This window comes from Pieris rapae, chromosome 15, assembly GCF_905147795.1.
Source record: "Pieris rapae chromosome 15, ilPieRapa1.1, whole genome shotgun sequence".
Classification (NCBI taxonomy): Eukaryota; Metazoa; Arthropoda; class Insecta; order Lepidoptera; family Pieridae; genus Pieris; species Pieris rapae.
The window spans coordinates 5,341,282-5,358,764 of record NC_059523.1 but is presented as its reverse complement, the minus strand read 5'-3'; the positions used below and the strand labels follow the sequence as shown (position 1 = coordinate 5,358,764).

Below are 17,483 nucleotides of genomic sequence, written 5' to 3'. Positions count from 1 at the left end.
TAGACAAAGTATTGGTCAACAAAATAAATATTTTTTTAAGTGAAACGGTAGTCCAAAATAATCATTTTTTAAATGTATTTGATTGTTCACGTATCACGTAAATTACGTCAGAATACATCTACAGTTTTCTACTACTATGGTATAATATACTATATTATAAGCTTTTATATAGATAGTTTTATATTTATTTTATTAGTAGTTATTATTAAAAAGTTAATTTAATTGTTATAAAAGTTTGGGCGCATTCCGCGCGCTTAATCTACAGATGCGTGATGGAGGTATCATAAAGTGCGGAGGCTCCTACAGCGAGCCTCGGCCGGTCTCCCCGCGACTATCTTGCCGCATTCCACCAAGCCGAAGCCAAGGCGCGCCCCGCGCGTGCCTTCATGCCTTCGCCGACCCACGCGCCTGCTTCGCTTCACTCAGTCGGTCCTACGCGCTTATAGAGATTATGCGCACTGCCACTGCGCTCCTATGTTACCGGTTGTGAGAACACGCGAAGTGTAGTGAAGTGTCTATGGATGCGGTTTACCACATTTTAAGTGCCATAGCGACTTACAACATTGGATTTGTTTATTGATGGTAAGTGTGGACGTCGACGTCTTGTAAGTCTACTGTGGATGCGCGCGCTTTCACGATGCGGCCACTTTCATTTCATACACATAGCTCGCATTCCAAGCTTGCGCCGCGGCCGCTGACCCTGCGCCCGCGCGCCCTTCTTCTTTTATCCGAACTTCTATTTCAACTATCTTATCAGACCAAATTACCACTTAATAAAAAATCAATCTATGCACTACTTCACCTGATCTTGAAATCAAGGAAAGTTCTAAAGTAAATACGAAGTTATATTTCCAGATAGTACGTCCGAAACATTACCTACTATTATTTCTTAATATTACTAGTCGGTTACATCTTTCTCTAAACCTCTATTTTATCAGGGATTATGAGTATTAAATATATTCTATTCTTCTTCTATTCACCAGGATTGTTGGTCTAAACTCTAAAGAAAACATTTTAATGAATACCAATAATTAAAAAGAACGTTGTAAATCAATCATATAAAAACTTGTCAAGTATAATGGTTATGTTGAGCTGAAACCATACCAATTTATGAAAACATTATAAATATTGAGTTGACAAATTACATAGCAAGTAGTTGAATATCATAAAAGAGACCTAACCAAGACTCCCATGCCTTAATAAGTTAAAAAAAACACAAGTAATGAAAGTAACCAACTCTACCTCCTCTCCTCTCCCTGATATTATTGAAAATTCAAACACAATTTCCCTAGGTATATTGAGTTATTTGATGAAAGAACCGGCTACACCATTGAATGTTATCTATATGCCTTTGACTATTCTGGCAATGATGACTATAACCAATTAATGCGTTTTAAAACCCGTGCCTCGTTGCGATACTTTGCTTCAGTGATTGATAAAGACAAATATGATTCATTAGCTCATAAACAGGCTACGAACGACTGCGACCGCATTCCTTCGATAGCGCGGCGAGTAAATACACCTAACGATTGACTTCACCCACCTAGTTAGGCACCGATTCTTGCGTAAACACGCATAAAAACTTACGCACATACATTACATTACTACTTATAATAGAGAATATGTAGCCCTGTAACGCTTTTGAAGTTCTAATCCCCTATACATATGTACTTACATTTACTATAATCAAATAAGGTGTTATAATCAACCATTTCTTATTTCTGTCCAATCGTAAATCAACATTTAAATATGAACCTTTATTAATTCCAGTACCTTAGAGAACTGCACATTGTTTTATTTATAAGGCATACTAACAATACGGTCACAACTGACTAGATAACACAGAACATGGTGTTAGTGTTATAACATGCATTAACAAGAACATAATAATTAACAAGTTTTTTTTTCATCGTTGATTATTAAAAGTAACGTACTGGAATATATAATACTAAAAGTAAGCCAAGAATCATAAAAGTTTCGCGTTAAATAAAAAGAACTTCTCAATTTCTATACAAAAGCGGTTTAACGCACCCACGTTCAGTTTATATAAATATACTAAACATTGAAAATTTTGTGACAAATGGTTAATTCATTTGGCCTGACATCCAATGTTGATAGAATGGCAAACGCTAAAACGCAATACGGACTATTATCTTATGGTCATATAACGTAGGGTTCATTGTAAACGTTATATAGCTTGATTACGAGGTACAAATATGAGACTAAAATGCCGTCCGAATAGCTTTATACCTGACTGAACCGATATTATGTCCTCTGAATAACTTCTTCGCCAAAAACAAGAAAGCTAAGGTTTCCTATTGTTAATAATAGCTTTAGCCATTAAGTTAATTACTGTTAAAAACTTAGTTGCGTCCCTGGATAATATTTAATACATAGTAGGTTAGTTTTTTTTAATTTGAATTAGTACTATTGTATCATTTTTATCATAATTATTCAATTCCGGAAATAGTCGAGTGAAATACGATTACAATTAGACTGTACGTACTTTAATCGTTAACAGAAGAATGTTAATTGCCTCGGTGATTAAAAAATGATCTTTAGGAGTACAGAATGTTATTTAAGAGCTATTAACTAAATTATTCATAATAGGTACAATGTTTCGATGTATTCGATGAGGACATAATATTCACGTGTTCCTCGATATAGTAGGGATACAGTATGAAGGATATACCTATAATGACTCTCTTCTCAGGGTTAAAATATAAATAGCGTTCAATTTGGGAGTGATTGGAAAACAGTATGCCTAATCCAACCCGCCCATCGCGCAATGCGTTTTATAAGATTACGCGACATGCGTAATCTTATAAAACGCACTTGCTTCGTTTTTTAATTTTGTCAGTCCCTAAAAAGTTCTGCGCACAAAACTGACTGGGCAATTCCTAATAATATTCATCAGATGCATGTGGGCAAAGTTTACCGGCGTTCCAGGTTTTGCTATATCGTTTCATATCATTTAAATATTTAAAACTGGAACTTGTGATAGCTATACTGAATCTGCAATTATTGGCAAATGATGAAACTTAAGACGAACGACTTAAGCGAATTAAACTGCAACAATAAACACATTACATAAGTACAGACGAACAATACGCAGCTTTCTAGTAAAGAAAGAAATTTATATATATATTTATGTTATACGCCTTTTTCCCGAAGGGGTAGGCAGAGACCACAGATCTCCACTTGCTACGGTCCTGACATACCTGTCTCGCTTCCGGCTTCACCCACTTTCGTGACTTTATCATGCATACTCCAGTTAATGGTACTTTTAACTATAGATTTGGTCCAGGAGTGTACGGCAAGGTCTATCTAACCCGACTTCATCATCCACGGTTGCTACTTGTTAATCGCTTTTCATTAATCCGTTCTACATGGATAAACCACCTAAGCAATCGTAAAAAATTTCGTATCCTTTTTATAACGTCCACTTTTAACCCACACTATTCACGTATCTCACTATTACTATCACCTATAATATCCTATCACGCAATGTTACATCACACGTACTTCTTAACGCGCTCATTTCCACGGCATTTATTCTACTTCCATTCTTTCTCTGCCGCAGCCAATATTCACTTCCGTATGTTACCGTCGGGATAAGCACTCCCCTAAAACGGCCAGTCAAGCCCCGTTTCAGATTCTTGGCTACACATAAAGGAATGCAACGCTCCATTTACTATTTTCCTTCCCTGATTTTACTCGACTTTCTATATCATTATCATACTTTTGAAGCAAATAAACAACCTAACGAACTTATCTACTTTTTCTCCATTTACCTACCAAAATATCGCTATTTACACATCTTTCAAATACAAGTAAAAAAAATACACATATAAAAGCCTAACTATACATTAATATTTTATATCGAGTCGTCAAATCACTTAACACAAAAACAAATTTAGTTACAATAATATATGTATATTAAAATATATCTTATTCTTCGAGGCTTACGTTGGAAAGATTTTCTCAGACTGATAATAATTAAGATGAAAGATAAGCAAAAGAGTTTACCACATTAATTTGCATTTATTTAAGTGAAAATTAACTGGTTTTAGACTTTATTTCATCAATATGCACGTACCTCCAAAATGAATCATGGTGTACCTATTTAAAAAATGTTTCTGTATAAAAACCTGTTTTCATATCAGATAGAAACAATAGTTTGCCATACTTTGAAGCCAGAACAATTGTAAAATTAAAACTTACAGCCGTGCGTATAATGAAGAAAGTGATAAGGCAAGTTGTGTTTACTGACGTACGTCTTTATGACGTTTATTAGGCGTAAATAGCGAGAACATAAAATCTTTTTTTTAACATCGAACAAGAAAACAATCACTTGTTACTTTGTTTATAATTAACTTAACTATACAAACACAATAACAGTTACCATAGATAAAAATAGTACTTACCTCGTATTATTGTCATTTTACATTAACACCGAATCGCAATGATGAACTAGGTACTTACATAGAAATACTTAAAACTAGGTGATATTGTCAAAAGGAATACGGTACCGGGCGTATCAAAGACGAGACGAGTCTGCTAGAAAAAAATATTTAATTTGAATTTTCAAGTCTAACAAAAAGTTGTCTTGCATTTTAATCATATTTTACTTCACAATGCAGGGCAGATAAAATTTTTTAACACCACTTGCATAGATCGGAATAGTGCCTAACTAGTTAGATATTGAAGAGTAGTAGTATAATATGTTTAAAGTAACAGGTAGACAGTAAAATGTTTCGGACTAAATTATTGCGAAAATTGTAATGTTATTTTAATATGAATAGAATGCTTTGGCATTTAAAAAAAACTGAAACAACCCAATAGAAGAGACTGCGCAATAAAACCCCTTCAATGTTGTTAGCCCATAGTTTACATTGCATAAACATACTATGTTGTACACGTAAGCAAAGCACGTACGACAATCCTTAAAATTCCGTCCATTATATCATAACAAAGTGCGAGTGTCAAAAGTGGTGGCGAGATGTCGAAAAGTAGAGGCAACGTCGTCCAGAGGTATGCGAGGACGCAAGATGCGGCCGGCGCGGGGGAGGGGCGCTCGGCATCTGAAGGTCGCCCGCATTCCTCGCGTCGCCGTCCGCTGCTACCGCGCTTACGTAGCGCCTCCGGCCCCGCACCCCTCACCCCACAACCGGTCTCCCGCGCCATCACAAACTATCGCGCATTTACTAAAACAAAAAACATGTTCTTATGGCTATCAAGTGCTGAGGAGCCGCTGAGGTACCGGATGCGATGAAATTTATTCGCGTCTAGTTTTTTCGAACCGATCTCGTGGTGCTACATTCCAAGAAACGTTTTATAATACATAAGTATACAGGTTCAAGACAGCGCAACGTTTGTAATTTTGCATTCGCTCGATTCGTTTCTAGATTCTAAATTATAAAAGGTTTTCCTAGAACTTTGTAATAACTGTAGCTTAGCTAACACATGATTTTACATATGACGGGAATATTATCTTTTAAATACATATATGTATGTATATTTTATTGTAAATTTATCAATGGCATAGTATTATGTATATATAGACCGTAGTAAAAGATAAAGAATGTAAACAAAATAATCTCCTTACTTGGCATACGTTGCAAATCAAGTTTTAAATAAATTTACCATATTAAAAAAACCAGATCCGATATTTTTGGAATAAATAAATTCGTAGGTATTTTATTTCAATCCCAAATCACATTGATTAGATTCAATGTATATATTAAAAAAATAGGAAACAATGCGAACACCAAAAGCCTCAGGTAGCAAAAAGATGGTTATACAAAAAAAGTATGCAATGGAATGCACAGATGTTACAAGATCCGGACATTCTTAACACATGGATATTCTTTTGAATATAAGTTCATGTAGAAATTATTAGAACTAGGTGCGTAGGAAGCAGGAAAATAATCTTATTACACATATTTTACGAACCTACCTACTTTTCGTAGAATTTATTTATTCTAGGTACTGGAATATTTTACGCAGTATCTTATATTAGTTATCTTTTTTGTAGACATTTATTACTGAGCGGAAGTCTTAATTTACGGGGATTTTTACCAGAATCTGTTTGGACATTCATTAGGCTAAAATTGCTTGACAAATTAAAAAAACATGATTCTGCTTTAAAAAAAAAACAGAAATGAGCTGCCTAGTTACATTTTATTTCGTATGTATTGATATTTCTATTTATTATGCAATAAATGCTGACATTGGGATGCCTACAAGTTCGAATTGATTGACGTGGAATAAGTGATACCTAGATGATCTTATGTTCCAAAATAAACGTATTTTATTTTTATTTTTTATTGTTTCAGAGAGTGTAATAGGAGTATCGAGATGCGACATGCGTGCTCTATGTTCGGTTCGCGGGCCGTTGGGCGGGGAGAACCGCGCGCTCGGCGCAGGCGCACGGCTTCTGTCTCTTCGGCTGCCAGGTCAGCCGCAGCCTATACACTTCGTGGTAGAAGCCAAGGCGAAAGTCAAAGAGCTAAAATCTTTAGCGAACACCCACCCACAGCTGCAAGGCATGAACGATACAGAGCTGTTCGGATTGGCGATTTTGCAAAGTAAGTAAATCTTAAAGAAAATAAAAACCGGTGGCGCTACAACTCTATATGACCTCAGGTTGCATCCATTCCTTCGATCATTTTCATGTTATAGTGATGTAGTTGATCAGGATTTTTTTGTCCGTCACATATCATCGATTTTGAGTATGGATATGAAAGGTTCCTCACGATGTTTGCCTTCACCGCAGAAGCAAGTGCTAATTGCGATAGATAAAATTTTCTCGGCCGTGATTCGAACGCAAGACTCTAAGATGACGGTAGCTCGCTCAAGCCACTAGGCCAATTCTACTGGTTAAATTAGAAGTCAATATTGTCAAAATGGTAAAAACGTACCAAGTTATATACTATCATTAAACTGTAACCTATTAATCAAAATAAAACCCGGTTTAAATGAATCAATTATAATACATATAATATATATTTCCCTAATTGATAGACTTTTACCATTGAATTATATTGGAATTTATATTACGCCCCACCGCATTTACTTTCTTATAAGGCTTAAGCAAACACAACATTATTATTCACATTATGTCTCCATGTTATGAATATCCAGGTATGCCTTGTTGAGTAATAAACATTGCTATATTTGTTGGAACGTATAATCATAGTACTTAATATTAGCATAATTACTCACTATTTATATGACGATACACTATTTTGTATGTCGCTAGTATATACCTACTACATGCCACGCGTATTTACTTTCGGTATATAATGGTATATTTATTTTCAGACGGGGAGTACTTATTTGTTGATTTGGAAAGCAAACTATCAAAATACGCACCAAAGAGCTGGAGATCTTCTCATACTCATGTAAGTGATGCATGCATGCATTCTTTATTATCTATTATTTATGTTTAAACCGCATAATTCAATTGTTTATGCATATTCAAATTCTTTTGTTTTTATCTTTTCAGGGTTTAGACGCCAATGGAAAACCATTGCTGGAACTTCACCTAGTCGTACAATTCCACGTGGAAAGTCCTCTACTCTTACACGATGACGTGGGACGCCATTTGTATTATCTCCAATTACTTCACAACATACGCTCAAGGGATGCTTTACCAGTAGAAATACTTTTACTCTTAATAGGACTAGCGTTACAAGCAGATTGTGGTGATGAAGAATCATATGACAATCGGGAGTACTTTAAAATTGAAGATTACGCCCCAACATCCTTAACCGGTGATTGGGTATCGGCTGCTGCAAGAGCTTGTCACCGGGAGCATCGAGGTCTTACAAAAACTGATGCAGAAACCAGATTTATTCGTGAAGTGTGCCTGCTACCTGATACAATTAATTCTCATAGATATCGACTAAAGCAATCAAAGACAGAACTTGAACCAGGTACTGTTTGGTTACTAGTCACGGCAAAGGGAATAAAAATATTACCCGACAAAGGCTCCACGTCAAATTTTATTTGGAGTTCCATTGGCAAGTTGAGTTTTGATCGAAAGAAATTTGAAATCAGAACTGAGGAAGGCAAAATCACATTATATTCATCGAGTGAAGAGAAATGTAAATATTTATTCGCTTTATGTAAAGAAACCCATCAGTTTTCAATGAAACTATCATCAAAACTGAATGAAATTTTAATCCGAGAAGAAGATGAACGCAAGAATTGTTTCGCTTACTCTAAATCGTTTAGTTTAAACTACAATAAAAATAAAAGTGAACAAAGAATATCTCTAATATCGTCAACAAGCTCCAATACTACATCAGGAATTGTTAGTGACAGAGTACAATCTGAAGATGAGTTGGAAATAATGATAGATACGCCTCCTGCTCCATCAACTGAAAGTTTAGCATTTGCTCATCTTTTAGATAGTTCAAATTCATATAAAGTTTCATCATTGCAAATGCAAAAATCCAAAGTTCGTAAGAAAAGTAAAGAAGATACCGATAAAATGTCCAAAAACGATACTTGTTTTGAACCCGTCCCAGAAACAAGCCGACAGTTTGAGGACGGTGATCAAACAGGTGAATCTCTAGCAGATAGCCCATCGAGTAATATGAAATGTACTGGTTCACAATGTTCCTCATCTTGCAGCACAGTCATTATGGCGAGGGCGGGGTTAAGCCCACTTAGCAGAGCTTCCAACGGAAGCAGTTTGGAGTTGGGATATAGTCATACAGCCCAAAATTCCATGTTAAGTGATAACAGTACAGTAGGAATTGATATAGAATACACACAAGATACAGCATCCGCCTTGTATGACGGTCTTGGACAAGCGGCAACAGTAGCGGCTTCAAGTGAAACCAGCGGTGTTTATACAATGGGAAGTTCAGAACTCACTGCACGTTCGAAGACATATTCCATATCACAAGGTAGCCGAACTGATTACAGCGGTTCATCGTTCGATAGATATAATAAATCATGCAAAGAAAATGATTTAGCAGACTTTGACAGCGTGTCTTCTATATTAAAACATAAGTCGGAAAGAACAAAAATACATAGAAATCCAACAACTCAGCCTAGTTCAGATTGCATTGATGGAATTAATCAATTCTGTGATGATAACGCAAGTGATAATAAAGAAAACGTGTTTCGCGAACGCACAAACTCTAATGTTAGCGTTACATCTTTTCATGGCGATGGAAGTGATCCGACTGATAATAAACACAATATATTAAGTGCAAGTGAACTAAGTGATCTAATAGTCGGTCGTGGTATTTATCCCAAAACACAATCCGTCAGTGACACATTTGATTCAGTTTCAGATTACGTTAGAATACCATTGCCGTTTAAAGGCGAAAACTATCATCAAAATATAGATAATTCAGTACAAGCGGCCACAATTAACCGCAGCTACATAAACAATTCATTTTTCGACCGACCTCCGACACCACCAACTCGATTAGACAGCAGAAAAGGGTTTCATTTGTCTTTGCCAAACATTTTAGATATAGATGGCAATGCATCCATTTTCCCAAAGTATCCAGACAAACCGCCTCCACCTTACGAATATAATCATAAAACTTTATCGTCGTCTACCTCCACGCCCACAAAACCTCCGCCTGCATATCCAGGTTCAAGTAGTTCTAGTACTTTTTCAAAACAAGCTGACAAAGAGGAAGTAGAAGCGAGAGTGGTTACATCTAAACCTATGATCACTATTCTCACAGCGGAAGCCGGAGAAGTCAACACATCGGGTGAGCGAACCTTTGCAAGCCCAATGGTTCTGGAACATCGATTTCAAAAGTCCAAGCGTCACCAAGCATCGAGTCGTAGGGCTGAACGTTCAAAATTAGCTCAGGGTCTAACGAATTTATCGCCTTCAAGAGAAGTTCCTCCGGGTGTCAACCCTAACGTCCTAGTAGCGATGATGAAATTACCGCCACCACCTCCTCCGCCACGTCACACGAGACTGCCTCCTCCACCGCCCGCAACGAGGCTGCCGCCCCCGCCTCCACCCCATAACCCTATGTTTCACCAACAACTTTACAGTGACGTGGACTATGTGTACTATCCTCTTCAAGACCCATCTGTGTCCCAACAGAACTACCTCGACCACAAGTTAACTGAATCTCGAATATCAAACATGCACAAAAATGGGTTACACTATAGAAGTACACCATTTCTCTCCACATCGCTATCGTGTTCTTCGACGTATGGCTCGATCCAAAACTTGTCTGATTCCTATGTTCAAATTCCCGGAACGCGTACTAGTTGGTACTCAATGACTAGTCGAAATTCAACAAGTAGCCATTCCATCAATCTAGATAGACCACCATTGCCGACCCGCATCATGGAGGTTCCGAACTTTAATCGAACTAAATCGCACGAAAACATGATAATTATAAAAGACCCACCGCCTTTGAAAATGAGAAGAATGCCGCCTCCGCCACCACCGCCCTATGAACACAAGAAAAAACTCCCATCTCACTTGAAAGAAGCAAAGCCCCCTCATTGTAGTACAAGTGACAATATTTTAAGAAAGAAATTTGATGCAACTAAATGCGATTTAGACATTAAAACGCTTAGAGAAAAAAGCAAGAACTTAGACTTGCCACTCATAGCCGCTTTGTGCAACGACCGTTCACTGTTAAAACAAACTAAAGCCTTTGGCGCCCCAAAAATAAAGCCAGTCAGTCAGTCAGATTGTGAAAGTGATCGAAAAAGTACGAAGTCGGATTCAGTAACCACCGATAATGTAGATAAGAATAAATCTGATATAAGTAACAGGAAATTAAGCACAGGTTCTCAAAAAAGAGTGTTAGTACGCAATCCAACAGATAAACTTCCAGCATTGCCCGGAGCAGACAGTCATACTCCAAGAGCTATGTCTAATACGTATGTTATGCATCCGAGTGTCGTTAAAACAAAGAGAACTCAACCCAGCTCATGACAATTTTCCGAACATATCACCTTTCTTTTTGTGAATCCTTCCAGTGCTATTAACGTTTCCCTTTAATTACATTTCTATTCAAATAAAGACTGAAAAGCCATACATTCCCACTACCCCTCTAGTTAGATTTTGTTGGTTATACTTAAATGGAATGCTAATTTACATAGTTCTAAATGAATGCCAATACTTTTGCTATTATCCACATTATGGTTATTCAATATATGTCAGAAAATATAAATTAGTGGCTGGCCTTCCATTTGAGTAACAACCAATGTTTAAAATAAGTATTCATTAAGTAGATAAATTAAGTAAAATGACTATGTCCCTTCGAAGCGCAAAATGCTTCTAATTCATGTTTATTTATTTCATTGATATTTGAAACTAAGATAATGGTGTAACAAATATAACATGTGATTATATTTTTATAAAAACTTTTTCAATTCTGTTTATATGTTTAAAAATTTAGTCTTAGAAAATGCGTATTACTAAAACTATATCCAACGCACAATCACATGTATGATTATCGGGTATCATGTACAATAAAACTAAATTAAGAATACAAATACTTTATTAAGATATTGTATGATTTCGTAAATTCTCTATAAAATAGTGAATTTAATAATGGCAAAATACTCACTAATATTTATCTGAAATATTTAAAGAACATGTAAATTTAAAGTCATTGCTAAGTCCTAGTTATAAAATGTAACAATTATTTATTTCACAACAAAATGTACATAGAACATTGTTGATAAATAATTCGTAAGTACATTAAACATTTCATTATGTACAAATGTATAGTAAATAATTGAGAAGCACTATTTATTTTTCTTGCATTGCATTTCCCTTAAATAATATGTAGTATGAATTTTACGTACACTTTGGCCATTATTGTTTAATAATATCACACAAAAATCACACTTTGAATTGACAAACTTAACAAGCCATATTTTTAAACATTTAGTTTCTAACATAAAATAGAGAGCATTTAATTTCCACTAATGGTAAAAAACAAACTTTAAATTAAATTATAAATTTACTTATGCGTATCTACGCAAACACGAAAACATTAATTCAATTAAAAAAGAAAATACTGTTACTAAAGATTTTGTGCCAGGCAACACAGAAAACAAAATATTGAAGTTTTCTATAAAAAAAAATATAGGAACAAAAGGACTAGATTTGAGCTTTTATATATTTGGTTATGATAAATTTATAACTAATGAGTTAACATCAACAAAATAATACTTTTTAAAATATGCCATAAACAGCATAGGTTAGGCTAAGCTTACAAAGATTCATTATTTTTCTAATTTTATAATAAGAGCTGAATTTGGAGAAAATGTAACCTTATCAAAGTATAAAAGTGTTCCGACAAGGGATGAATTTGTCGCACCCACTACAACACCACCATAAAACATAGATGATAAATCAGTTGTTATAGCCTGATTACCAAAATTACCAACAAATACACACGTATTTCTTCGCGGAAACCAGCGTTCAATAACAACAAGATTGTCCACAGTTTTACGCACATCTATATTTTTCAAAACATTACCCTCTTTATATATCCCCCGTAAATATATTGTTGGAGTGTCCAATCTCACTTGAATTAAGTGTTTTATAGTGTTTAAATATTCATACCTTGGTTTTTTGATAGATTCATGATTCCAAGGTAAAATTGCCCCGGTTTCTGTTTTGTCATTTTCGGTAAAAGTCATAGTAGCAAGGTTATGTACATGTTCATGTTCATGGAAATCACTTTCTATACCATATCTTTCTAGACTCCCCAAACCTATTTCATCGCCGTAGAATATTCCTACTGCACCAGGCAAAACCATCTCTAATGCTATTGAAGCAAGAGTATTGTTGGCTGTTTTCGATGAAATCCTTTGACTGTTGATGTTGCCTACATTCCAATGAACCCATGGATAGTGAGGTTTTTCCCAAAGGATTCCAGATGTTACTGATTCAATCTTATCTTTTAAACTCTTCACACCATTGTTCAAGTCTATATGAATATCAATCAAATCTATTCTATTTAGCAATACTGTAAGGCTTGATCCCGTGGCTTTCAAGAGTGCAGCTTCGCTCGCCATAAAAATTTTGTCACTACCAATGAGTTCTTTCCAAATTTGTAATGATTTTCCAAAGTTATCATCCGCAATAAACATTTCTAAATTTTTTAAATATACTCCATCAACATTCTGCTCACAAACCCAAAAAAGGATACTCTTGGTAGTAATATCGAGGTCGGAAGTAGTCTCGTTATGTGCCAGAGCAGATTGATTTGAAATTGGAAATGGTTCAATTCCAATTAGACTAGACACTGGTACATCTAGTATTATATGCATTTTAAGTTTATGAACTGCTGACACAAGGTCTTGAAAATCTTTCAAAATGCCTATACTCCTATCAATTTTCAGGGTATTTGTTGTATTATAAAAGTGTACAGGATAGTCATGAGATTCAAATATATAATTTAGGCGAATAGCAGAACCTCCTAACTCTTTAATATAATCCAATTTTTTTATCAAACCCTTTAAATCACCAAAACCATCATTATTTGAATCCTTAAAACTTGCAGGAAAAACTTCATAGATTACCTTACCTTGATGCCAGGGAAGATTAGGATTACAAGTTTTTGGTATAGTTACTACCATAGTTACAATGGCTGCCAAGCAAGCAATTAGAGCTGAGAGTACAACCCATAAAATAATGTTTCTTATTAGAGGCCAGTTCCAGTTCACAAAATTAGGTAATTTTCTATTGTTGACACTTAAACTCCCATTAAGTTTACTTTCCGGCTGAAAAATTTAAACAATTGTTGTACTTAAAGTTTTGTTTGTATAAAAAATAAATATGAATTATTGGTTATTAAAAAACTGAAAATAATTATAATTTATAATATAATATAATATTCTCAATATCTGCAAAGTTAATGTTGCTAACTTGAAAGAGCATCATGCTAAAGCTCAATATAAAATTTGAATTCTAATGGGAATTTGTATGATTGTCTTATAGAACTAAATAAAAAAACTCTTTCAAAACTCAAAAATACATAAAATGATTTAGATATCTAATAAAATATTTCTCTTATTTTTGGTAGGTATGTATGTATGATGTAGAATTATATCAAACATGTCCTTGAACAAATCAATTTTTATTGAGTTTAATTGGCACCTTAATATACAGAGTAAAGTCCATTGAACTTGCTAATATACCAATTGCCAATAGAATAAACATTTTGGATAGAATTTTAAGATTGTTAAAAAATTATCTGTATTGATCTCTATGGAGAAAAAATCTTAGATTAGGCATACTAGATTATTCAGGCACAAACCTTTACATACATTTGATTATTAGTGAATTCAATAGGACCACAGAAACGTTAACTATAATGGGATCAAAAGAGCTGCCAAGAAAGTTTTTATGTAATTACCTGTCCTAAAATGATGTCTCCATTTTTGCTAAGAGTCTGATAATCCAGCATACTTATATTGTTAATAAGCTGGGCACTGACAGGGTCTTGAGCAACAGAGTTAGAATCTCCTGATGAACTAGAATCACCAGCGCTTGCCTCTGAAATTTTTCTTTATTATTAATTATTATTTTAAAACATCTTAATGTTACTACATTAATACTTTCATAAATGTCACAAGTAAAAATATCACTTAAGTTTTTCAGATACTATACCAATAAAATGGGAACTAAATATTATATACAAAGAATAACATAAAAAGTTTTTGTTTGTAATTGCTCTTAATATAATTTCATACCAGAGTTTCCAATGTTGATGCTCTTGGTGTCATCATTCAGTGTTAAAAAAGCACTGTCACCTATTTCTTCTGAGAGCGGATGCTTAAAATCCAACGTTGTTGGACTTGGAGTCAAAAGCAGACATGTTGATGATTTTACACCACGAAGATATTCCAAGGTTTCAAGTTCAGTCGTTCCATTGCTATCACTAGCTTCTGGCAAATCATTCATTTTGCTTAATTTTACCAAAGAGATACCAATGTACCTTTTAGTTATTCAACACGTCTATAACTCAAAAATCAACACCAAATCATAAGTCATTATGATAGAGGAAAACAGGAAACTCACATTTCACTTATAACTGTCAACTTACCCTAGATTGTCAATGGTCAGCAGTCATAGTCGAACTGTCATACCATTATCATTTAATGACATCAAAGTCAAATTAGGTAAAAACCGTTAATATGACTAGAAGTTCATTTAACTTGTCAACGTTGCTAGATCTATAATTAACGACTATTCAATGGTCGATAATAATTATGACTCCATAGTCATTATTATTATTATTATTGAAAGTTATTAGAGACTCAATGACAATAAATATTAAAGTAATCTTTGACATTCGTTCCTCTGACTGCAGTATGTCACGAAAAATGTTGATTACAAATTCTGGTTGTTACATGCCACCATGCGTATCCTTGATCCTGCTCTTGTTGGTTGAACCCAGAATTGGTGATGCCTTGTGTGTGGGCTAGATCACGTATTGAGTGATGCGTTGTGTGTTGGTTAGATCTCGTAATGAGTGATGCTTTGTTTAAAGTTGTTGCAATCTATAACAGCGCAAGGGACCCATAGTTATTTTTTTTGAGATGCAGGTACTCATTTAAATGTTTACTTCTTAGTTACATCGCTCCAAGCCTTCATTTTCTTCTTATTAGTGTTAGTGATTAAATCTTTGATCTCAATGATTGATAAATAAGGTCGTAGAATATTTATAAAAAGTTCCTGTGACAAACGCAATAAACAAAAGCAATGAATAACCGTTCATCATGTTTCAGTTTTACTCAAAATTCACAATTCTACATACGTTTTCTTCGTAATTAATACAGCGTTCTCTTTTATTGCTAATCATTTCAATGTCGTACGAAAGTGGTTTAAAATTACCACAAATGTAACCGTCAAACTGACAGAAACACGGTTAACATATGAAAAGAACAGAAACTTGTCTAAGATTATCTATGAAATGCAATGTTACCGGCTTGTGCGTATGGCATATAACGAAGGAATAGTTACACCAACCGTAACGCCGTTTTTTCTACACCGCCGAAACATTAATTGGCTGTTGACTACCGAAAAGCGTGAGCATTAATGTGTGTCTTTTCGTAGCACTGTCATGACTCATGGCGGCGCTTTTTGTATCCCGACTCACGCCTTTAAAGTTTTAAAAACGTGATTGTCTGAAATGTAGGTTACATCATATAAAACAAACAAACAAACAATAAAAGACAATACTACATATAAAACAAATTATATATAAGTAATCAATATACGACCAAACTAAGATCTACCGTGGCGAGTGTAGTAGTAGGTACCGGGTAATACTGATTGAATGATTTGCTGCCTATTAGTTGTTACCTACCAACTGCGTTATTAGTCATTAATCAAATATCATTACAATATTATGTAGCGGTAGTTAACATTCTATCTTCTCTATTGTTCTATATTTTTACATGTTTATAACTAAAGTAAATTCTGATTATTGAAAATAAATGTTTGAAAAATACTAGATTCTATATGCCTAATTATTTTTTAATACAGTTGCTCAAAAAGTGGTATATTGCAGGGAGGTATAGCGTTCGGAAAGTGGGCTATTACACACTCGTGCTTTTTCTTTGCCTTTCCCGCACTCGTGCGTTTTCTTTGCCAACTGTCAAAACAATGTGTATTAAAAAGAAAAAACCAACCACGAAGGTTTTATTCAAAAGATTCATAGAAGTTTTTATGATATATGAATTCTAAATATTATAATAATTGGATTCAATAAGTTCGATTAGGTTTCTATTCATTTCATATCAATTAAAAAAATATTAAAAAGAATTTTATAATATATGCAAATACGTATTTTTAAAAGTTTACTAATAATTGGATTCAATAAGTTAGGTTAGGTTTATTATATTTCATATCAATAAAAAAAATATTAAAAAGAAAAAACTAACCATGAAGTTTTTACTAAAAAAAATCACAGAAGTTTTTATGATTCATGCAAATATTTTAAAAAGAAGCTACTATTTATTTCAATATCAGATTTAATGATTGGACTCAATGAGTTACATTTGGTTTTCATTCAATAAAAATAGTCTACTGAAGAATTGGCTGTATGGGCCAAGTTCCCTTTGCCTACCCAGAATGGGTGAAGAAAAGAAAAAACAGCAAAGCTTTTGCTCATATTCTTTGCGGTTGGCGCCATTTTCCAAAAATGTTCTTTCGAGTTGAGTTATTTGTTGTACAAACTGAGTAATTTCGATTATATTTTATTTGAATGAATACCACCCGAACTCAGTATAATTGCACAAAATGCTTCGGAGAACAATTTACCGGAAACATATAACAAATCTAAGTGCAATGAATTTATTCCATAGAGAGAAGAGAAAAACAGCAAATAGTTTAATTAAATTGCTTAATTTTTTCGCAACTGTATTAAAAATAGTCGTTCAGTACACGTGCGGAACCGTCATTGCAACTCGACCCGACTGTCAACCCTCACCTTCGGCTGCGCCTCGGC

General features: G+C 34.5%; 2 protein-coding genes across 2 annotated transcripts; one reads left to right on the top strand and one right to left on the bottom strand.

Moving 5' to 3' along the window:
• The first annotated feature begins 311 nt into the window (after positions 1–311).
• Positions 312–11,518, top strand: LOC110992239 (protein expanded). Its single transcript, XM_022257962.2, has 4 exons — positions 312–582; positions 6,339–6,590; positions 7,327–7,406; positions 7,511–11,518. The coding sequence occupies exons 2-4, from the start codon at positions 6,368–6,370 to the stop codon at positions 10,940–10,942; spliced, it is 3,735 nt and encodes a 1,244-aa protein (XP_022113654.2). The 5' UTR covers positions 312–582; positions 6,339–6,367; the 3' UTR covers positions 10,943–11,518.
• An 88-nt stretch (positions 11,519–11,606) lies between these two features.
• On the bottom strand, positions 11,607–15,043 carry LOC110992240. The gene is made up of 3 exons (XM_022257963.2): positions 14,722–15,043; positions 14,385–14,524; positions 11,607–13,749 (listed from the first exon to the last, which is right to left on the bottom strand). The coding sequence occupies exons 1-3, from the start codon at positions 14,930–14,932 to the stop codon at positions 12,244–12,246; spliced, it is 1,857 nt and encodes a 618-aa protein (XP_022113655.1). The 5' UTR covers positions 14,933–15,043; the 3' UTR covers positions 11,607–12,243.
• Between the last annotated feature and the right edge of the window lie 2,440 nt (positions 15,044–17,483).

What these genes read in the sequence shown, in the direction of transcription:
- LOC110992239 (XM_022257962.2), top strand. Translation starts at nt 6,368, where the DNA reads ATGCGTGCTCTATGTTCGGTTCGCGGGCCGTTGGGCGGGGAGAACCGC. An exon ending in CGGATTGGCGATTTTGCAAA is followed by an intron (nt 6,591 to 7,326) that starts GTAAGTAAATCT and finishes ATTTATTTTCAG; the next exon opens with ACGGGGAGTACTTATTTGTT. An exon ending in GGAGATCTTCTCATACTCAT is followed by an intron (nt 7,407 to 7,510) that starts GTAAGTGATGCA and finishes TTATCTTTTCAG; the next exon opens with GGTTTAGACGCCAATGGAAA.
- LOC110992240 (XM_022257963.2), bottom strand. Translation starts at nt 14,932, where the DNA reads ATGAATGATTTGCCAGAAGCTAGTGATAGCAATGGAACGACTGAACTT. An exon ending in CATCAACATTGGAAACTCTG is followed by an intron (nt 14,525 to 14,721) that starts GTATGAAATTAT and finishes GAAAAATTTCAG; the next exon opens with AGGCAAGCGCTGGTGATTCT. An exon ending in GAGACATCATTTTAGGACAG is followed by an intron (nt 13,750 to 14,384) that starts GTAATTACATAA and finishes TAAATTTTTCAG; the next exon opens with CCGGAAAGTAAACTTAATGG.